This window comes from Bos javanicus, chromosome 24 (assembly GCF_032452875.1).
Source record: "Bos javanicus breed banteng chromosome 24, ARS-OSU_banteng_1.0, whole genome shotgun sequence".
NCBI classification, from domain to species: domain Eukaryota; kingdom Metazoa; phylum Chordata; class Mammalia; order Artiodactyla; family Bovidae; genus Bos; species Bos javanicus.
The window spans coordinates 624,068-646,977 of NC_083891.1; the positions used below are offsets into that span (position 1 = coordinate 624,068).

The following is a 22,910-nucleotide window of genomic DNA, read 5'->3' on the forward strand; positions in this document are numbered from 1 at the left end:
TCAGTCACCAAGGGAATGCATATCAAAACCAGGAGATGACACTTGACACCCATGAGAATGGGTGTGAACAGATTCAAGGGTCCATTACTACAAGTGCTGACAAGGATGTGAGAAACGGGCTGCCATGCACTCTGGCGGGAAGGGACAGTGGTGCAGTCACTGTGGAAACCAGTGTGGCAGTTCCTCAAAAATACGGCGTGGAATTACCATCTGACCCATCAGAGGCACTCCTAGGTATATCTCAGAGATAAAACATGTATGTCCACACAGAAAGTTGGACACGAATTTTTATAGCAGCATTTTTCATAAGAGCCAAAGACAGGCATCTCAGATGTCCATCAGCTCCCCAGTGGATCGAACAGTGTGCTGTATCCATGCAGTAGACTATCACTTGGTCATAAGAGGGAATGAAGTACTGATGGAGGCTCCAAACTTGAAAACATTAACGTAAGTAGAAGAAACTAGTTGTTATGTCGTGTGTGATCCCATTTATAGGAGATGTCTAGAATGGGCAATGTCTAGAGACAGCTGATTAGTGTTTGCGTAAGACTGGAGGATGTGGAAATGGCAGTGACAGCTGATGGGTACAGGATTTCTTCTTAAGATGATGGAAATCTTGCAGAATTGTGGTTATACATGTCTGTGAATATATGAAAAATCACTGAACTGTATGCTTTAGTTGGATGAATTGCATGGCATATGAATTCTCTCATTGATAAAGCTTTATTAACAGAAAAACAAAAAACCATACTTCACATTTGTAAATTTATTATAAATTTGTTTTATTTACAAGTTGTAATAACTTCATTCGCATTTGACTTTAAAAATTATCTTTTCACTGGTGCTTTGTAAGTATAATATCACTGAATTATGATTTGGTCTCTATTCTATGTTTATGTCTTATTGTAAAAAGCTTATATCTTATTACCATCCACCTCACCCTTAACCAAGTAACTTATAAGTCATTTCTCAAATCCTTCCAGGCACCTGCCAGGTAGATAGTTTACAGACAGGGGAACTGAACCATAGTTGCCCAGACTTACAACTAACTGGGCTGGCCTGGTGGTTCAGCCAGTTAAGAAGCTGCCTGCAGTGCAGGAGGCCCAGGGTCAATACCTGAGTTGGAAGATCCCTTGGAGAAGGAAATGGCTACCTACCCACCCCAGTTCAGTTGGTAAAGAATCCTCCTGCAACGCAGGAGACCCAGGGTCAATTCCTAAGTCAGGAAGATCCCCTGGAGAAGGGAAAGGCTACCCACTCCAGTGTTCTGGCCTGGAGAATTCCATGGACTGTATAGTCCATGGGGTCCCAAAGAGTCAGACACGACTGAGCGACTTTCACTTTCATTTTCACCCACTCCAGTATTCTTGCCTGGAAAATTCTATGGACAGAGGAGCCTGGGGGGCTACAGTACATGGGGTCCCAAGAGTCGAACACAACTTAGTGCCTAAACCACCACCACAATTAATTGCAGAGGACATGAATTTGAAACCTAGATCTGTAGGGCTATCAAACCTTGCCTCATTGCTGTACATGTTGCTTTTTTCAAGTTGAAATGAACTAGTAGAGAAAGGTGATGATGGGTTCTCTGGGCACAAAGAGACTTCTGTTTCCCATTCTTCCCATGATGAGTTTTATTGCAAAGTCCAGGGACTAGACAAGGCAGCTGACACAGAGGCAACCAACCTAGGAGGTACAGAATATATTCAGTAATAGAATAAGCAGTCAAGTAAACTAGAGAGACAAGCACACACACAGGAGACATGAAAGAGTATTGCAGCATTCAGTTCAGTCGCTCAGTCCTGTCCAACTCTTTGTGACCCCACGGACTGCAACACTCCAGTCTTCCCTGTCCATCACCAACTCCCGGAGCTTGCTCAAACTCATGTGCATCAAGTCAGTGATGCCATCCAACCATCTCATCCTCTGTCGTCCCCTTCTCCTCCTGCCTTCAATCTTTCCCAGCATCAGCTGTCTTTTCCCCGAGTCAATTCTTCACATCAGGTGGTCAAAGTATTGAAGTTTCAGCTTCAGCATCAGTCCTTCCAATGAATATTCAAGACTGATTTCCTTTAGGATTGACTGGTTTGATCTTGCAGTCCAAGGGACTCTCAAGAGTCTTCTCCAACGCCACAGTTCAAAAGCATCAATTCTTCGGCACTTAGCTTTCTTTATTGCCCAACTCTCACATCTATACATGACTACTGAAAAACCATAGCTTTGACTAGACAGACCTTTGTTGGCAAAGTGATGTCTCTGCAGAGTGAGTTATTGCAGCATCATTTGGAAACAAACAACAAATAGTCAAAGGACTATTTTATTGCAGTTAGTTACACTGATCTTGACCTACACATATTAACACAGGCAGATCTCAAGCCACTGAATGGAAAACTAGGTACAGAAGGATACTGGGTTATAATGTTATTTACATAGTTTTAAGACATTCACAACAAAGATTTAAAACAGTACAACAAACAGCAGCCCTCTGTGTTTGCAACAGGCTGTTACGTAGGCATCCAAGTGTCCATAGGCTAGACTGCCCAGTTCTGTCTGTGCCGAGCAGGTAAGAGATGAGGAGCTCGGGCACCGACAGAATCAAAGCATCTACTGTCTACAACTCTCCTAGAAAATCGCACTGCTGATGTTTCCGAAAACCACACTCAAAGTTTGGTTTCTTGGGTTGCTTAGTTAAAACTCAGGGTGTATATTCGATACCTCCTCAGACTTCTTGTGACTATATGAGGTCTTGAAGATCAGACTGGGACCTTGACTTGCTTTAGGTGGGTATCATTTTGAAGAGTTTTCCTACATAGTTTTTAAATGCAACTGATCCTAGCATTCTTTTTGGCATTTTTACATTTTTCGTCAAGGTTTTACAAAGAACACTCGCAGCACCCTCAGGAGCTCAGCGCTGCCTCCCACACCATCCCAGTCTACAGTCACTGCTGTTGTCCCCAGTCTTCCCTCTGGCCTCTGGTTTTCTTGTCAAAAAGTGATCAAGCTCTCACACATCTCCGTGGGCAAAAAAGCATCGTAGAAAAGATTGCAAAGTATTTAGAAACTCTCAAAATTCATTCATTAGTTTAAATGTTTGAGTAGCTCGGGGGTCCCAGGGCTGGTGCCAGCCCTGAGCAGCTGAGGTGAACAAAATCAAACCGGTTGCTGCCTTGTGGAGGAGACTCAAATGATTACAAGGAAGTGAAATGACAACTGTGACAGCCAGAGACCACATGAAGGACATGAAGGACATCAGACCCAGACAGGCATTCAGGGAAAGGGCCTCTCAGGAGATCATGTTCAAGCTGAGATTAGATACAAAAAGTGCTAACTGGGGTGTGGGTGTGTGTGTGTGTAACTCCAGTGTGTGTGTGTGTGTGTGTGTGTGTGTGTGTGACTCCAGTCCAGCCCTGTGGTGGGACGAGGGCCTGGGGCTGGAAAATGTGGTGTGGTTGAGGGGAGCTAGTGGTTGCAGAGAGGCTCTGCTAGGGAAGGAGGTGTGAGGTGATGGAATTTACTTCCAAAAAGCTTGGGTGGGGGGTGCTGAAAGGAGATTTGGGGAGAGAGTTAAAAATCTATGGAGATAGATAAAGGCAATTGTAAAAAAGGAAATGAAATGTGAGAATTTAAAACTTTTAGCACTTCTGCCTTATGGATTCAACTCTATTATTAAGCTTTATATTTTCATAAGTTTCATAACTTTGTGTTAAGTGAATTTTAAATTACAGATTCATCAATATAGGATTTGATATTGAAGTAACTCCATTTTACTTAGGTATTCAATGAATAAACTGCTTTCTACTAAAGTTGGGTTAATCCCATTTAGATTAGAATAAGAGTATTTAAGTACATGTAAATCTGTCTACTATTTTCCCTCTTTCTTATGAAAACATTCTGATTTTGTCTAAATATATGTAACAGGGTGCTGGAAAATAGCAATTCTTTGTAAAAGTATTAGGAAGATACTGAAATAGATATGATATTAAAAAATGCCAAGTAATCTCTTTAAAGATAGATATCTGTGGTTTGAGCAAATAATTGAGATGTTAAATGGCCAAATGAGCCAATAAAAGGGGATCAGCTGAGAACTTTCTTTGCAAAGTTAATAAATTTTTGACAATGTCTATGTTTTTATTTTAGTTAATAACTAAACAGAAGCTTTCTTTCCTACTTAATTTATTAAAAATCCTGGACTTTAAATTGTGTCCTGTATTATTCATAGAGATGCAAATCTGTTTGGTTTAATTCAAGTAATTTTCTGTAGTTTCTGCTAAAATTAAAATTACAGCTAAGATGCTTTGAAATCTTTCATATAATCAAATGGAAATATGATTTTAAGCCACCAAGAATACTGAATTTAAATGATGCAATTTAAAAACTTTGGGTTTAAACTTTGGGTTTGCATTACTGTTGAGGCTATAAAATGACTTTCCTTTCTTACATGCATTCTGCTCAGGGTACTTGGCCTGTGGTCATACTTCTGGCCCTAGAGAAATGTGCAGAGAATTCAAGGATAGCCAGTGCTCATTAAAGAAACTCATTTATACTAGCCAGAAAGTAAGAAATAACCTCAACCCCAAGGAATGGTTAAGGGGATGATTAAATTATTTCAGCCACATGATAGAGTATTAGTAACCATACAAAAGTGTATATGAAACTTTCACAAGGGGAAAAGTGTTTATGATATGAGAACAGGATATTAAATTACAAGGAATATGATGAACTATATAAAATTTCTTGCATAGAAAAAAACTATTGATAGTGTGTAATCCTGAATTGTAGGAGTGCTTTTGACTTTTATATACTGCTGCTGCTGCTGCTGCTGCTGCTAAGTCACTTCAGTCGTGTCCGACTCTGTGCGACCCCGTAGACAGCAGCCCACCAGGCTCCCCCGTCCCTGGGATTCTCCAGGCAAAAACACTGGAGTGGGTTGCCATTTCCTTCTCCAATGCATGAAAGTGAAAAGTCAAAGTGAAGTCGCTCAGTCATATAAAGAGTATGATTTCTTTATATGCAGGGATAATGTTATTTTTTTATAATGAGAGCCTACAATGGACCCTGTTTTAGGTGATCATAGCTTTTTTTTTTAACTTGGCTCAGAGATAGGTGAATTGACAATTATTTGAAAGCATCTCTAACTGACAAGATAAAGATGGGTGCAATCTTTGTGCACCTCCTTGGTCACGACCTCTACTCAGGGGTGGGGCAGGTAAGGGTGTCCTAGGAAGCAGTCCAGAGCTCCTGCATCAACCTCTTCTCTGGTTTTCCTTTGGTTTGGACAACATACCATCAGGGTCTGCTTGGACTGGACAGGTGAACATGAGTCTTCCCCAGAATCATGTGACTGGAATTATTGAACTGGAATGCAGATGTTGAAGAAGCAACTTCTATAGAAAACTGCTTATGATATTCTTAAGAAAGTTCTATATAGAACTTAATTCTGGGGGGAAATTGACCTGTTATATCTTATTCTTTTCCCCCATGATCCACAAATGTTAGGTGTGTATTGAAAAGTGTCCTGTCACTTTACAACCATCTTGTTAAGTGGTCGATCTCTTGCCTAATTACATTCTTATTGCCCTGCCTTTGTTCTTTTAATCTTTTATTTTACTAAAATGAATTCTTAAATACTAAAAACAAGAACTTGTGTTATATAGATATTACTCAAGAAGTACAGTTTTCACTTTTTCATATTTTCAAATGACTGTTCTGTCTTCAAGTCTGTAAGAAAAAAATTGAAAGAAGTAATGGTTGATTTAAATATCAGTTAATGTGCAGTTAAATAAATTTGAATCCAACACTATCAACAAAAAAATGTACCTTACTTTCCTGTAATTACTAGAACACTTTTCTACAGGAAAAATTCAGTATATAGAAAACCTGAACGTTAAACGATTCTCATTTGAGTCAGACGCTTGTGTGGATGCACAATTTAAGGCGAATAAACAGTGCCTGCTCTTCCAATGGCAGAATACTACTTTGCATCAACAGCGTGAAGACATTCTCCTGGAACAACTGCCTGCCTGCTTCCCTGCAGCAGGACAGGTGTTCAGATGCTGCACCCGAGAGGGGGCCAGGAGAGCGTGGGACAGTAGTTTTGGGGGTCATTGACTCCCCTACTCAAAGCAGGAACACAAGTTTAAGGTGCTTACCAAATCCCCTGAAATCCACAGCAAGAGCCCTGTATTAGGAACCCCTGACCCAGCAGAAGCAACAAGCACAGATTTAGCCAAACAGATTTAGACCTATTCAGGTACTTCCTTTGATTTAAAAGGCATTAACTGACCTCTCATGCTGCTTTAGATAATGGCTGTATGTGCATTGAAAAGGTGAAGTTTTGTCACCTCTTATCCATTTAACTTGATGCCTAACCTATGATGGGTTCTGACCAAACTTAAAACAGCCCGCTGGCATCTGGGTGGTGACAGGAAAGGACCACGTTCCTGGCCGCCGGCCCCCTCAGGGCAGCGCGCCCTGAGAACATGGTGCTCGGCAACCGCAGGGAGGACAGCATTCCAGGGCAGGTGGGTCCGTCTGAGGCAGCCCCCCACCTGGGTAGAGCCAAGTATCCTGCAGACATAGCTGGAGCGCCCGCCCCCAGACCTGCAGCTCATAATGGCTGTATGTGCATTGAAAAGGTGAAGTTCTGATACCTACTTATCCATTTAACTTGATGCCTAACCTATGATGGGTTCTGACCAAACTTAAAACAGCCTGCTGGTGTCTGGGTGGTGACAGGAAGGGACCACAGCTCATGTGTCCAGGACAGATTCCACCGATCTTTTCCACCAGAACAGCAGATGTGCAAATTTATAAATAAGTCACTGACAGGTGAACTTGCTCTGATTCAGCAGGGTAAGCACAGATGATCTGCCAGCTGACTTGGGATAACAACTGACAGAAATGAAAGCAAGGAAAACAACCACATCTACCTGTTCAGCTAAAATTAGAGCGTGCTCACAGAAGCAGAATATTACGTCAGTGAAACATGCTTGAGTATCTTAATAAAATAAGGCTTGTGTCTCCAGGTATGTTACACAGACAACACATTCAGTCTAAGACCTGAGGCCAAGCATTTATCTACATCTTCAAGACGTAGTGCAGAAAAAACAAAGACACTAATTGGAAAAGATACATGCACCCAAATGATCATTGCAGCATTATTTACAGTTGCCAAGATAGGGAAGCAAGCAACCCAAGTGTCCAACAGATGACTGGATAAAGAAGATATGGTATATATACACCATGGACTACTACTCAGTCATAAAAAAGAATGAAGATTTGTCATTGGCAGCAACGTGGATAGAATTGGAGGGCATTATGCTAAGTGAAACAAGTCAGACAGAGAAAGACAAATACTATATGTCATCATTTGTATGTGTGAAATCTAAAAAATATAACAAACTAGTGGATATACAGACTCACAGATACAGAGAACAAACGAGTGGGGAGAGGGGAGCAGGGGAGAGGCAGTTAGGGTTAGGGGATTCAGAGGTACAAATTATTATATAACATAAGCTACAAAGATACATTGTAGCTTGGGAAATATAGCCAATATTTTATAATAACTATAAATGGAGTTTAACCTTTAAAAATTGTGAATCACTACATTTTACACATTACATGCACACCTGTACATATAATATTGTACATCAAATACAATAAAAACTTAATAAAATGAAAGTGAAAGATAAAACAGTAAAAAAAAAAAAAAAAGATGTGCAAAATTCCACCAGAAAAGAAATGCCTGCATTCTGGGGGGTGGAGTGGGACCCTCAGGAAGTGCTCATGAACCAGGGGGAGAGCCTAATGCATCTGTGTCTTTTTAAATGGTTCCACAAACGTACTGTCTCAAACAGAAGCCACTAGTCATCATTCCCAATCTCTCATTGCGATTTGTTTTGATTGAAGGCTAATTTGAGGGATGAGGGTGAGAAGTACTTTAATAAAATCCACATTTAAATAGTGGTTTTTCCTTTAAAGTGCACTTAAGGAACAATGAGATAGTGTTTCTGTTCTACTTAGAAAAGAGCATTTGTGAATTTTTAAAATCACTCCTGGAGGTTTTTCATGCAGTGCAGAAGCAGCAGTTCCCTTAGTGAGCAAATACGGGGCACAGGTTCAAGAGGGAAGCAGAGGACATGTGACAGGCAGACATTAGTGCCCTAAGAAGGCCTCACCTGTGTTTCTGAGCAGGACTGTCAATCCCAGCTTGGGCCATCAAGTCATTCACGTTCTTCTGCAGGTCTTCAATGCGACCCCCCATTTCTTCCAGTACAAGGTCAAGGAGAGCAGAACATGGGACACGGGCAACTAGCTGGGTCCCTCAAAGGCTGATGGAAACGCCCTGCGGTGCGCATGAGAGGAGGGAGCCGAAGGCACGAGCACCTCAGGGCAGTGCTCGCTAACCGCATCCCACGCGGGCTTGGAGCTGCTGTTAATCCTGGCACTGTGCGCCCAGCTCTGAAAACTTGGCTCCCTTTCTTTGCACATGCATTCTAGGATGTGAGCTTGTCTGGTATGTTTAACTGTTTTAACCAAACTCTAATCAGCATGTAAATACGATGAAAATTACCTCTGTTTAAAACAATTTCCTACTGTTTATTTTTATCATGTTCAAGAATCTTCTTTTCCCTGTTGGGCCCCATTTGCAGGATCAAAAGTTGCAAGTAAAGGGTTCCCTCAGCAAATGATGCCCATGCGTTTTAAGGCAGGAGTTTAATTGTGTGACGTGACTTCACTTGGGGAAGACTTAGGGCAAGTGTCCCTTTTTCTGGGTTTTCATAAACCGGAAACAAACATTCTACCTAACTTTGAATTCACGTCTAACCAGATAGTCAGCTGCTGAAGTCACAAAGCAAAACAAGGCCAGGAGAGCCATTATAAAGATCCCTAGGTTGGAGACCTTCCCAGTGCATGTTCAGGGTCAGACTGAGGGAGTACAAACGCTACTGAGCAGACCATCTAGATTTATTTAAGCCTGCTGGAAAAGCCCATTGGATAGTATGTACTGTATGTATGTCCTGTGCTTTATCCCTGCCTTACATAAATGCCCTGCATTGCTGGTCAAGCAGGAAGTATTACCTTCGGGTGGTAATTAATACATCAGGATCCTTTGTAAAAGCACAGATGGAAACACCAGGAAGCTCCGGGTCAGCAATTATCCACCAACAGCAGAAAACAAGAAGATAGTCCACGACAGTTCAACAGTCCAAAAGCATTGCAGTGTTTGTTATGAAATAGAAAAGGATATTTCTGAGGTTTAATGTTGCCGTCAGAGCTTGAAAATGTTCTTGAAGTTCCTGAAATAGATTTTCTGCCTGAAAAATTGAACAAGACAAGTGAATATATATTTACGTGTGATGCAGAGCATTCTAAGAACCGTGGAAGGGGAACCATCCCTATAAACAGTTAGTTGATTTCTTCTTTGATGCTAATTTTTTTTTTAAATTGAAGTATGGTTGATTTACAATGTCATGCCAATCTCTGCTATACAGCAAAGGGACTCAGTTATACATACATTCTTTTTTCATATTATTTTCCATTATGATTTGTCACAGGATATTGAATATAGTTCCCTGTGCTGTATATTAGGACCTTGTTGATCCATTCTAAATGTCATAGTTTGCATCTACCAACCCCAGACTCCCACCCCATCCCTCCCCCTACCCTTGGCAACCACAAGCCTGTTCTCTGTGTCTATGAGACTGTTTTGTAGATAGGTTCATCTGTGTCATATTTTAGATTCTACATATAAGGGATATCATATGATGCTTGTCTGTCTGACTTCACATGGTATGATCATCTCTAGGTCCAACCGTGTTGCTGCAAATGGCATTACTTCATTCTTTTTTATGGTTGAGTAGTGTTCTATTCCATACATACATGTACCTGCGGAGAAGGCAATGGCACCCCACTCCAGTACTCTTGCCTGGAAAATCCCATGGACAGAGGAGCCTGATGGACTGCAGTCCATGGGGTCGCTGAGGGTCCGAGACGACTGAGTGACTTCACTTACACTTTTCACTTTCATGCATTGGAGAAGGAAATGGCAACCCGCTCCAGTGTTCTTGCCTGGAGAACCCCAGGGACGGGGGAGCCTGGTGGGTTGCCATCTATGGGGTCGCACAGAGTTGGACACGACTGAAGCGACTTAGCAGCAGCAGCAGCAGCAGCATGTGCCTGCTGCTGCTAAGTCACTTCAATCGTGTCTGTTTTTCACAGAGGCTGCACCCTACCATTAGTTGATTTTTCACATAGTGAAATGGCTTTCCCACTCAAAGAGTAAAGAAAATCAACCAACAGCTTCAACCAACAGCTGGAACAGTGACAGCCAAAGGGTAACCAACTAAGCAAGCAGGCCTGACCCTTAACGCACACCGTCCACAACAATTAACTCAAAGCCATCAGACATTTAAATACAAGCAACAAAGTATCAGACGTCCAGAAGATAGCATAGGAGAAAATCTCTAACCTCGGCTTCTCAAAGAGTTCTTAAGGAGTTTTGCTAGGGTCCCCAGAGCACACCGCGTGGGTGCACGCTGCCCCTACACTCTTGGGTGCTTGTTCGCCGGGAAGGGGTTTGCAGAAACCTGTTAAAGGGCCAAACCGGAACACCATCCCTGTGACTGACGGCGGGCATACTCAGGCTGCCCTGAATTTCCAGGTGGAAGTCTCACCCCATCCAGGACACACTCCCTCCCCGCACAGTGTTATCTCCGCTTTAGAGCCGAGAACACCGAGGTGGGTCTCCCCTGGACTCTGCTTTCCTGTGTGGAGGCAGGTCCTCTGTCTGGAGCGCTTCCGGCGGGCAATCAGGTTTGGATTTTTTTGGTCAGAAAAACGTGTATTCAATTGTGTACACCTAACCACGTCTTAATGAGACTACCAGCCCTGGGCCGTCTCATCTCTGGCACTGCAGCACCTTTGCAAATGGGAAGCAGCTGGGGGTGGGTGGGGGTGGTGGCCCCTCGCGGGCTGGGTTGGGGGCGAGGGTGTCCAGCCTCGGGCGCGGGGCATCCGTCCGGGAGGGGCGCTCGGCACGGGAGGGTCCCCACTCACCACGTCCCGCAGCGCGCGTCCGCCGGGTGCTTCGGGGCTCCGTGCGTCCATGTCTGCGGCCGGCGGGCCTGGGCTGCAGGCAGGCCGGCTGGTCCCCGGCCGGCCGCTCCGCGGGGTCCGCTCCAGGGCCGGCGGCGATGGCCGGGGACGCGAGGAGCAAGACCCGAGCGGCGCGCGGGTGGCGGCCTGGGCGGGGCGGGACCTCGGCGGACAGGCCTATCCCAGCGCCACTGTTTATTTTCATTGCTTCAGAGCCCAGAGTGAGCACGATCTTTTAATGATCATCCTGGCAGAGAATGCACAGCATAGAAATTGCTGTTTTACACGTTTCCAAGGCACGGTGCAGTGGCATCAGGTACCACCGCGTTGCTGTGTGACCAAGACCGCCATCCACTCCCTGAGCTTTCTCCTCGCCCCAAACCCCGGCTCTGCGCCGGGGACAACACCTCCCCAGCTCCCCAGCCCCTGGCACTCACCCTGCCACCAAGCAGTGTGGTCACCTGTCCACTGGGGGGTCCTGGAGGCGGGGTGGGGATGCGCGGGCGGGGATGGAGTCTAGCCGCAGCCCACGTTCGCAATGAGGTCCTGGTTCTTGTGATCTTCCACCCAGGAGACTCTCCTCTCCCTGAACCTCTGCCATTTCTGCCCCCAACTTTAAGATTAAGAATAGTTTTGTTCTGGGAATTCCCTGGTGGTCCAGTGATCAGGACTCCAAGCTCTCACTGCCAAGGGCCCAGGTTCAATCACTGGTCAAGAACTAAGATCCCACAAGCCTCCTAGGGCGGCCAAAAAAATAAGAAGAAGAAAGAAAGATTAGTCCTGTCCTGTGACCAACGCAGAATGGCCAACACTTGAGTTTCTGCTCTGATTTTTTGAGGATCTGGAAGGAAGACATCACTGCCGCTTTCTCTCCCTCTGTGTCCTGCAGGCCTGTCTGGAACGTGGCTCTGGGTTACTTCATGGGTGATGGCCCAGGACCCTGTGTTTGGCAAGTACCTGCTTTGTTTACACGTCTGCACCTCTCTGCAGGCAGGGCTGTGTCTGTATGGGTGCCCCAGCACCCAGGGGTCTTGGCTGAGTGACCACACAGGGACATCTGGCTGCTGGATGTGTGTTGAAGCACAGCCTTGCGTGCAAAGAAACCCAACATCCTCTTTCTTCAGGAGAATGCAAATCAAAACCACCAGGGGAGCCACTTCACACCCATTGTAATGGCCCGAATCAGAGGGATAATGACAGGTGTGGGCAAGGAGTGGCAGAGTCTGAGTGTCACACCCAGGCGGGAAGGTGCGTGGTGCAGCCAGTCTGGCAGGTCCATAAAAAGTTGAACATAAAGTTACCAGACAACCTCAGTTCTGTCTCTGGGTATGTGCCCGAGGGAAAAGACAACATATATCCACACAAAAACGTGTACAGAAAAGTTTATAGCAGCATTATTGACTATTAATGATAGTCAACAGGTGGAAATAGCCAGATGTCCACCAACAGACGAATAGATAAACAAAATGTGGTCCCTCCTCAGGATGGAGTACAATTCAGGCATAAGAAGGAATAAAGCCCTGACCCATGACACAGCGTGGATGAACCTGGGGAGCATGATGCTCAGTGAGAAGCCAGTCACCGGAGGATGAGTGGTTAGACTCCACTCACAGGACACGTCCAGACTGGCAGATCCATAAAGACAGGAAGTAGAGGGGGAAGGGGAGAGATTGCATCATAGTTAAGGGGTTTCTTTCTTTCTTCAACTGTAATCTCTGTGGTTCAGTGGAAACCTACTCAGAAACTTTCTGATAACCCTGAGAACCCAATCTCTACTGGAGAAATGGCATCTCTCATTCTCTATCTAGTACCTACACTCTTTAAGAAGGGGTCAAATTCTTAGTTCTGCCTTTGTGGAACACAAATTTATTAATATGGAAATGAGAATCACTCAACAAAAACTCATTTTGTTAAGGATATTAAATCCCAGGAACTAGGTTCAGGGGAAAAATTCTCTAATGAAGCTGATCTTGCAAATCTACAACAGGAGAGTATTCAAGTGTGCTGTGAAGCAGCAGAAACTAGACGATGCTTCACTGGTGCAAAGACAGGCTGGGGAAGAAAACAGTCTGGGTAAGAAGTACACAGGGCTTCCCTGGTTGATCAGTGGTAAAGAATCTACCTGCAATGCAGGAGACCTAGGTTCGATCCCTGGGTCAGGGAGATCCACTGGAGAAGGAAATGGCTACCCACTCCAGTATTCTTGCCTAGACAATTCCATTGACAGAGGAGCCTGGTGGGCTACAATCCATGGGGTCACAAAGAGTTGGATGACTGAGCGATTAACAGTTTCACTCTCACTCACAAGAAGTACACAATGGAATCAAAGACACAGACCACAAGAGCAGCAGCTAAATATAAAACAAAACTTTAAATCAGAAATCTAGAATGTTAACTCTGATAGATGAGAACATTGGTGTGACCTATGTGACCCAACCACTAAGGCTGAAGAAGCTAAAGTTAACGGTTCTATGAAGACCTACAAAAGACCTTCTAGAACTAACACCAAAAAAAGATGTCCTTTTTATCATAGGGGACTGGAATGCAAAAGTAGGAAATCAAGAGATACCTGGAGTAACAGGCAAGTTTGGCCTTGGAGTACAAAATGAAGCAGGTCTAAGGCTAGTAAAGTTTTGCCAAGACAACTCACTGGTCATAGCAAACACCCTCTTCCAACAACACAAGAGATGACTCTACACATGGACATCACCTGTTGGCCAATACTGAAATGAGATTGATTATATTCTTTGCAGCCAAAGATGGAGAAGTCTATACAGTCAGCAAAAACAAGACCAGGAGCTGACTGTGGCTTAGATCATGAACTCCTTATTGCCAAATTCAGACTTAAATTGAAGAAAGTAGGGAAAACCACTAGGCCATTCAGATATGATCTAAATCAAATCCCTTACAGTTATACAATGGAAATGACAAATAGATTCGAGGGATTAGATCTTGAGGGATTAGTGCCTGAAGAACTATGGACAGAGGTTCATAACATTGTACAGAAGGCGGTGATCAAAATCATCCCTAAGAAGAAGAAATGCAAAAAGGCAAAATGGTTGTCTGAGGAGGCCTTACAAATAGCTGAGAAAAGAAGACAAGCAAAAGGCAAAGGAGAAAGGGAAAGATATATCCATCTGAATGCAGAGTTCCAAAGAATAGCAAGGAGAGATAAGAAAGCCTTCCTAAGTGATCAATGCAAAGAAATAGAGGAAAAGAATAGAATAGAAGGATTAGAGATCTCTTCAAGAAAATTAGAGATTCCAAGGGAATAGTTCATGCAAAGATGGGCACAATAAAGGACAGAAATGGTATGGACCTAACAGAAGCAGAAGATACTAAGAAGCGGTGGCAAGAATACACAGAAGAACTATACAAAAAAGATCTTAATGACCCAGATAACCACAATGGTGTGATCACTTAACTAGAGCCAGACATTCTAAGGTGTGAAGTCAAGTGGGCATTAGGAAGCATCACTATGAACAAAGCTAGTGGAGGGGATGGAATTCCAGCTAAGCTATTTCAAATCCTAAAAGATGATGCTGTGAAAGTGCTGCACTCAAATCAGGAAATTTGGAAAATTCAGCAGTGGCCACAGGACTGGAAAAGGTCAGTTTTCATTCCAATCCCAAAGAAAGGCAATGCCAAAGAATGTTCAAACTACGACACAATTGTACTCATCTCACACACTAGTAAAGTCATGTTCAAAATTCTCCAAGCCAGGCTTCAACTGTATGTGCATCAAGAACTTCCAGATGTTCAAGCTGAATTTAGAAAAGGGAGGGAACCAGAGATCAAATTGCCAACATCCTCTGGATCATAGAAAAAGCAAGAAATTTTCAGGAAAACATCTACTTCTGCTTCATTGATTACACTAAAGCCTTTGACTGTGTGGATCACAACAAACTGGAAAAGTCTTCAAGAGATGGGAATACCAGACCACCTGACCTGCCTCTTGAGAAACCTGTATGCAGGTCAGGAAGCAACAGTTAGAACTGGACATGGAACAACAGACTGGTTCCAAATTTGGAAAGGAATACATCAAGGCTGTATATTGTCACCCTGCTTATTTAACTTATATGCAGAGTACATCATGCAAAATGCCAGACTGGATGAAGCACAAGCTGGAATCAAGATTGCCAGGAGAAATATCAATAACCTCAGATATGCAGATGACACCACCCTTATGGCAGAAAGCAAAGAGGAACTAAAGAACCTCTTGATGAAAGTGAAAGAGGAGAGTGAAAAAGCTGGCTTAAAACTCAACATTCAAAAAAAGAAGATCATGGCAGCTGGTCCCATCACTTCATGGCAAATAGATGGGGAAACAAAGGAAACAGTGACAAACTTTATTTTCTTGGGCTCCAAAATCACTGCAGATGGTGACTGCAGCCATGAAATTAAAAGACGCTTACTCCTTGGAAGAAAAGTTATGACCAACCTAGACCTCATATTAAAAAGCAGAGACATTACTTTGCCGGCAAAGGTCCATAGAGTCAAAACTATGGTTTTTCCATTACTCATGTATGGATGTGAGCATTGGACCACAAAGAAAGCTGAGCGCTGAAGAATTGATGCTTTTGAACTATGGTGTTGGGGAAGACTCTTGAGAGTCCCTTGGACTGCAAGGAGATCAAGCCAGTCAATCCTAAAGGAAATCAGTCTTGAATATTCATTGGAAGGACTGATGTTGAAGCTGAAGCTCCAGTACTTTGGCCATGTGATGCAAAGAACTGACTCACTGGAAAAGATGCTGATGCTGGAAAAGACTGAAGGCAGAAGAGGGGGATGACAGAGGATGAGATGATTGGATGGCATCACCAACTCGATGGACATGAGTTTGAGCAAGCTCAGGGAGTTGGTGATAGACAGGGAAGCCTGGCATGCTGCAGTCCATTGGGTTGAAAAGAGTCAGACACGACTGAGCGACTGAACGAACTGAACTGAATGTAAGAGGAAGTTCTATCCTCTGAAGCATGAAATCCAGCGGAAGTGGCCAGATGCCCCTCTGAGTCCATGTGAATGGCTTAATTTCTAAGGCCTTCAATCTAAGATGCTGCTGATTTTAAGATGCACCATTATTGCCAGAAAGGGAAAAATGCTGCCAATTAGCTGTGCTGTTTTTTATGTTATATTCATTAAAAGAGTTCTTTTATAGTTATTGATGCTGGGTGATGGATACATGGAGTTTACTGTGCTACAATCTCTACTTTTGTGTATGTTTGAAATTCTCACTTAAAAATTCTGTAAGAAAAGAAGAGTTCTTTCAGGGTACTTATTTGAATATATAGATTTTTTAAAACTTTCTATTTTATACTGGCATATAGTGATTAACAATGTGACGGTTTCAGGTGAACAGTGAAGAGACTCAGCTATACATATACCTGTTCTCCCCCAAACTCCCCTCCCATCCAGGCTGCCACATAACATCAAGCAGAGTTCCATATGCCATATAGAAGGTCCTTGTTGGATATCCATTTTAAATATATCAGAGGATACACAGATTTTAGGCATAGAATTTTTTTTGCTTCCTTTTGTTGGTTGTTGCAATATCTCACAATTTTAACTTATTTTTTAAAAAAATATTTCCTTTATTTATTTATTAGGCTGTGCCAGGTCTTAGTTGCACCATGTGGGATCTAGTTCCCTGACCAAGGATTGAACCCAGGCCTTATGCACTGGGAGTGCAGTCTTAGCCACTGGACCACCATGGAAGTCCCTTAACTTCTATTTTTAATGCAACATAAGCACCTATTTTTTAACCCACTTATTATTTATTATGAAATTCTGGCCCCATTTATAGTAAGTGACTTTCCCAGAAGCAATTAACCTGAATCATGAGGACTTCCTGTGTACGTTGTGAATTTTGAAACAGTGGTTCTCAGAGCTGACTGTACGAACGAGCCACTCCAGGAGACTGCCTAGACTCAGCCCTGTAACATCGGTCAGCAACCTGAAAAAAAAAAAAAAAAAGCTTTCCAGGGGTTTCTTTGTGCGAACAAGTGGTCAAACCTGCAGAATGAGAAGACTTAAGAAAACAGAAAAGGGGGAAGTGGCTTAAGCCTCCCACAGGTAGAAAGGGTCTTCATTTTCTCAAACTTGGACCAAGATCAATGTCCTACTGCCAGTTGTTTAGAACTTGAAACAAAATAGATTTTTGAAAGATTCTTTCTTTTGCCTGCTCAAAACGGACTTTGATTTCTCCCCCAGGCCTCGCGCTGACCCTTGGGGCGGCGACAGGACCCTTGGGGCGGCCGACAGGCCCAGAAGTGGCTTTGCCAGGCAACTGTTTCCTAACCTGGCCGACCCCTGACTTCGACCGGGTCCCGCCCCACCTTAATGGCTCGCACTAGGACTCCGCGGAAACTGTCCCGCCGCCGGGTGTGGGCGGGGCCACGTATTGTGACGTCACTCAGAGGCGGGGCTCGATGCGCGGACAGACGGACTGACCAGAGGACAGACTGCGAGGATCCGGCCGCAGGGGTGAGCCGGGAGGGGTCCGCGGAGCACGTGGACGCGGGTGCCGCGCCGAGTCTGCCCGGCCTGCGGCGGGGGTGAGGGGCGGCCCCGGCGGCGCGTCCACCTGGGCCGGGCCCCCCTCTCCTGGCCCTCTGATCCCCAGGCTGTGCGACTCCCACCCCGGGAACCGAGCCCCGACCCCGACGGCAAGTCCCCCTGCCGGCCCCAGGCTGGCGGCCCGCGCCTAGCTTCTCCCGCGGAGCCCGGGGTGCGCGCCCGAGGAGGGGTCGTGCCCCGCGCGCGAGCCGGCGGTGCGCCCTGGGCGCGTCCTGGGCCTCGGGCCATGCGCGGGGCGCGGCTCCTCCGGGCGAGGCGGCCCGGCTGAGTCCTTACTTCTTTTCCTCTCTCCAGGCCCGCGGCGGAGGATGGTCCCGGGCGGCGGCGGCACGTGGGGGTGACAGCGCGCGCCGGGAGCCCGGGAGCGCGGAGGGCGCGCGGGCCGGGTGGACGTCAGTCGGCCGGCGGGCCGCCGGGCGAGCGGAATGGAAGCGGAAGGCTTGGGTTGGCTTCTGGTCCCGCTGCACCAGCTGGTTTCCTGGGGTGCAGCCGGTGCCATGGTCTTCGGAGGCGTGGTGCCATACATCCCGCAGTACCGGGACATCCGGCGGACTCAGAACGCCGAGGGCTTCTCCACCTACGTGTGTCTGGTGCTCCTGGTGGCCAATATCTTACGGATACTCTTCTGGTAGGTGGGGTGCTCCGCGCAGATGGCCTTCTCTTGTCTGCGTGAGGCCAGTGGGTGGAAGTGTCTGTACTTCCTGAGAAGGAGCTGTGAAACGATGAGACTATTTCCCAGGGAAAATGGTAGGAATGGAGAGAATCTCGCATAGTCTCAGATCTGCGTTTTCATTTCGTGTGGCTCCTACCTTCACAAGACACCCAGGGCCTTCTCTGTGGGGCTGGTCTAGGACTGGGTCCCTGCCTTCAGGCATTTGCGTGCCATTTGGGGGCAGTGGAGAGAAAAGGAAGGGAGTTCATGAATACCAGTGACCGAAGGCGGTCAGCAGGAAGGACAAAGCATTGGCCACTGAAAGCTGTCAGGAGGGGCGTCTGAGCCGGACAGGAAGCAGTGCTCCCGGCGTCTGCCTTGAAGGGCCGCTTTTCCTGCCTTCTCTGTTGTGTGTGGGGTTTTATGTTATTATTATCTTTTTTTAATAGTAAGTCCACTTTCTGGCTAGTACTTAAGGGACTGTCTTTTCTTGCTCCTCCCAGCCAGCTTCCTCTTACTGACATTTGCATTCTGGTAAGGAGTGGGATGTTATTTTAACAGCTGTTGAAGCCAGATGTAACTGGGAAGGTGTATTTTCAGAGGAAATGAGAAGAGGTCTCGCAGCCTCCTGATTTCAGTAAAACCTGGGACTGTCCTTCCTTCAGGAGGGTCCCAGGCCCTCTGTCAGCACAGACGGTAAGGGCAGCTAGTACCAAGCTGGCGTCTGAGTGCTGCTTCTGGCTCCTGTTGACTTTTGGGTCACTGTTGGAGAAATCGAGCTTTCTTTCTAGTTAATTTTAAGTCAGCCTTACTGGGGTAGGATTTACATTAAAGAAAAGCGCAATCTCACTTGTGTAGTTTGATGAGTTTTGGCCGATGTCCCCTCCGTGGTCATCAGGGTGTGAGTCCCGGGAGTCCAGAAATTCTCAGCTCCTTCACCTTCTGACCGCCTGGCCCCAGGCAGCCCTTGGGCACTCTCACTGTGTTTTTGCTCAGTGTGGGGTTTTAAAATGTGAAACAGTGAGTGACCCCTTCTTCCAGGAGAATTTGTCAGACCGTGAGCCCTGCCTTTGGGCCATCTACTTCTGAAGGCGGGGTCAGAGGTCACTTATCTTTTAACTTGTTTAGCACCAGTTGAAAAACTGCATTTTGAAGACTCTTCCTTTCTGCTTGGCTGAGGGCAGCACTCTCTCACTGCAGTAAGATGCCCCCCTTCCCTCTCTCGGCTGCTTGCCGCTGGGTCTGAGGGACACAGAAGCAGGGCCCCGGACTGCTGTCTCGCCAGCGCTCCAGCCCAGGCTCAGGCCAGCCAAGGTCCCCCAGGTTGGGAGCCGCACGTCCTTTAGGCAGGGGCAGATCTCCTTCAAACAGAGGAGGATTGAGCTGCCTCAACTGGCCTGTGTCGCTTCAGGGGTTCAATGGCTGCCCTGTGAACACACAGGATTGCCTTCAGCCGGGATCCCAGAAGTCTGTGAGATCCTATGGGAAGAAGGGAGGGCTGGCAAGGGGTGCTGGTCTCTGCTCCAGCGTCCCTTTCACCTGGGAATGTGCTTTCCCTGTACTTCACACCTGGCAGGACTTTGTAGTTCATGTGGTTAAGCCCAGCAGACAGGCCAGGCTTCGCCTACAACTTGTAATGAGTGGGCACGTCTCTGCCCACCTGGTCCCAAGGTCCCTCTGCTCTGAGGGCAATGCCTGTCTCCCATTTCCTTCCTTTCTCTGGAGCCTCCAAAGCACCTACTCCTGGGTCCTCTCCAGGCTTCATAGGTTAACAGAGTCCCCTCCAGGCTTCATGGGTTAGCAGCCCATTTCATTTAACAGGTTTCTGAGGGTTTCCCCTGAGCCAGACCCTGGGCCGATGCTGTAGGGTTAAAACTTTAGCAGCAATGCTATATGGGACGTACAGACACACATACATGGGTTCTGGGTGGTGGGGAGGGACAGAGCTCAGGCCGGGGGCTCCGGGTGGGATGGAGCTGGGTCTGTGTAAGAACAGTGGTGGACATAGAGGAAGTGAAGAGTATAGTTCCCTAGAGGTTGCCGGGAAGGCAGTCCTAGAAACTCTTGTCTGCCTGGGAAGCCCCTGGGAAATTTCTAGCATGAGGCATGTGAGTGGCTCTGCAGGCCTGTTGGAGGCTGACCAAGCCACATAAACCCCAGGTTTCTGAAAGTCACGAGACTCTAATGCTTTCATTCCTATGATTCTTCCCATCCTTTTGCAGAACCAGCATTCAGCAGACCATGCACAGTGCTGATGGGCAGGACTTGGCATTTGTGTTGTCAGAAGCCAGAAGGACTGAGTGGTTTTTGCAGAGAAGGGAGGGAGAGGCCCAGGGCGCAGGGATGATGCTGCAGGGCCTCTGACCCAGGGCCTGATTCATCTGGGAGCTAGTTCTCCAGCCACACCCTTGTCTGATCAGAGAGATTGTAACACTGTACCAGAGGTGTGGTGACATTGTATTGGAGATGTAGTAAAATTGTATCCGAGACTCTGGGACACTGTATCACAGGGGTAGTGGCAAGCTGCTACTTGGGCAGAAGGCGTCCTGGTGGGAGCAGCAAATAGATACCCAGCTTCTCTTCCACTTGAGCTTTTCTTTGGGGCTTTGAAGGCACATCAGAGGTGTTCTGGTGGAAACTTTTCTCAAGCTCTGTGAAACTTTGCACGTTTTCTGCAGTGTGTGTCTCCCGGGGAGCGACAGGTGTGTGCTGCACCCTGGGAGGATGTGCTTGGACCAGCTCCCCCTGAGCCGGGCTCTCCCATCATCTGCATGAGAGGCTGTGCCAACTTCACTGTCAAGGCAGGAGAGGAGAAAGGGCTCTCTGACAACGTGCCAGCACAGACTGTAAGGGTTAACGGGAGAAGTTTAACCCACCCGATGAGTACAACATAGGGTCTATTTTAATGAGCTTTTAAAAATTACTAATGATGTTGCACTTTGTTTATTTGTTTTGTCGCTTGTATATCTTTTGTGGGAAGTTGAGCTTTTTGAAATTTTGTGTCTTGTTTAGCTTGTCTTCACCCTAAAAGCAGTTAAATATTCACCTCTGCCACCACCCTTACTTCACTATAAATATCTCTCTCTTTACTGTAAATATTGAATTCACCTAGATTTGATTTTTTGGTGTGTGGTATAAGGTGAAGCACCACCTTCATTTCTTCCCCAGTTTTCCTAGTCACTCATTGTTTCTGTTGAACAATTAAAAAAAATGGAAGTGGCATTTATTACACAATGGCCCAAATCCCATGTCTTCAGTCTTGTAACTAACTAGAAGTGAAACACTAGACCGAAGTGTTCACTGTGAGGCCCACCTGCCCCAGTGCCCCCAGCCTGATACAGACCCTTCTATGTCTCCTCTTCTGGATTATCTATGGGTCTGTCAGCCCCTGGGGTCAGCTAGGTAACCAGTGGGGGCTAGTTCCTAGAATTGGCTAGAAATGTCCTCAAACAGCCATAGGGCTTGAGGGTCTGCACTTTACAGAAGAGACGAAGCCCAGAGGTGGTGGGTCACAGCATGAGGGCTGGGGCAGCATGGTGGCCGGAGCCAGCCTGTGCAAAAGCATGTGTGTGGCCCAGCAGCAGCAGCTCTCGTGACCGTCTCCTTGAAGGGATGGGTGTGAGGGAGCGGGCGGGGAGGTGGGCCACTATCTGCCTGTCGCCTGGTTTCAGGGTCAATTGGAGGACCATCCAGGACCTCCCGACTTTGACAGTTGGTACCAGCTCAGGTTTGGGAAACTGCTCGCAGTGGATTCTCTGCCCCAGAACAGCCAAGTAAGGACTGGGGCCTGGGCTTGCAGGGCGCTGTGCCCAGGCCTCACCTTGGGGTGACGGGTTTGCAGGCTTGCAGTGGGCTGGGTTGAATGTCCCAGCCCTCGTGGTTCTGGTGGCCACGTTTGAGACCCCCAGCTGGTATGGGGAGGGCAGTGCTGTGATCACCCCTTGGGGACTGAGGTCTTCTAATGGGCCCACTGGTGCCGGTCACTGGACTGTGGCTCTGGCCTTCAGGAATTTTTGGCTGAGGTGGTAAAATGCTCAACAGAAAAGTCAGCAGGAAGGCCTGGGGTCCCATAGCTGGGCAGGCTGGGGCTGGGAGAAGAGGGGGACATGGGGCTTCAGTGGGGGTCTGCCAGGCCTGCACCCATACCCTCGCTGACTTCACCTCTTCCCTCGTGAGGGGTGGGGGCCTGGTGCCCTGCTCTGCTCACACTTCAGACTGTGCTGGCCTGGAGACCCCTGCTTTTCAGGCAGAGGGTGGAGATGCTCTTGGTCCCAAGTCTGGGATGCATCTTCCTGGGGAGGCGGGTGGTCTGGAGCCTGGGCGTCTCACCTGGTGGCGGCAGCGTCTCTGCAGGAGGGTGATGGATCCCTGGCTGGGCTTTTGGGGGGTGGGCGGTGTGCAGGAGGCCCACTCAGTCAGTCCAAGGCCTTGGGAGGCTCCCAGCGATTCCTGGGGAGGGGTGTGCGGCATGTCTCACTCCTGCACATCATCTCAGGCGTTTGTGGAGACCCGGGCCTGGCTGTCCAGGACTGGTCCAGGCCCTCCCATCCCGGCACTGTCTGACCAGCACACTGGGCTCTGCCTG

The 22,910-nt window shown here is 46.8% G+C and overlaps 2 protein-coding genes across 3 annotated transcripts in view; one reads left to right on the top strand and one right to left on the bottom strand.

The window, feature by feature from the left end:
- Positions 1-18,035, bottom strand: part of HSBP1L1 (heat shock factor binding protein 1 like 1) — a 20,928-nt gene extending 2,893 nt beyond the window's left edge. The window contains exons 1-5 of the mRNA XM_061399481.1: positions 17,950-18,035; positions 16,928-17,050; positions 11,059-11,344; positions 9,258-9,317; positions 8,178-8,278 (exon numbers count right to left, since the gene is read on the bottom strand). Of these exons, the coding sequence (XP_061255465.1) occupies positions 8,178-8,278; positions 9,258-9,317; positions 11,059-11,109 (212 nt within the window). The 5' untranslated portion in view covers positions 11,110-11,344; positions 16,928-17,050; positions 17,950-18,035. The remainder of the gene's footprint in view (positions 1-8,177; positions 8,279-9,257; positions 9,318-11,058; positions 11,345-16,927; positions 17,051-17,949) is intronic.
- Positions 17,968-22,910, top strand: part of SLC66A2 (solute carrier family 66 member 2) — a 44,058-nt gene continuing 39,115 nt past the window's right edge. Inside the window, exon 1 of one of the 2 annotated variants that reach the window (XM_061399477.1) lies at positions 17,968-18,301. In XM_061399477.1, the coding sequence (XP_061255461.1) occupies positions 18,099-18,301 (203 nt within the window). In that variant the 5' untranslated portion in view covers positions 17,968-18,098. The remainder of the gene's footprint in view (positions 18,302-22,910) is intronic. The other variant, XM_061399476.1, reaches the window with a different exon arrangement.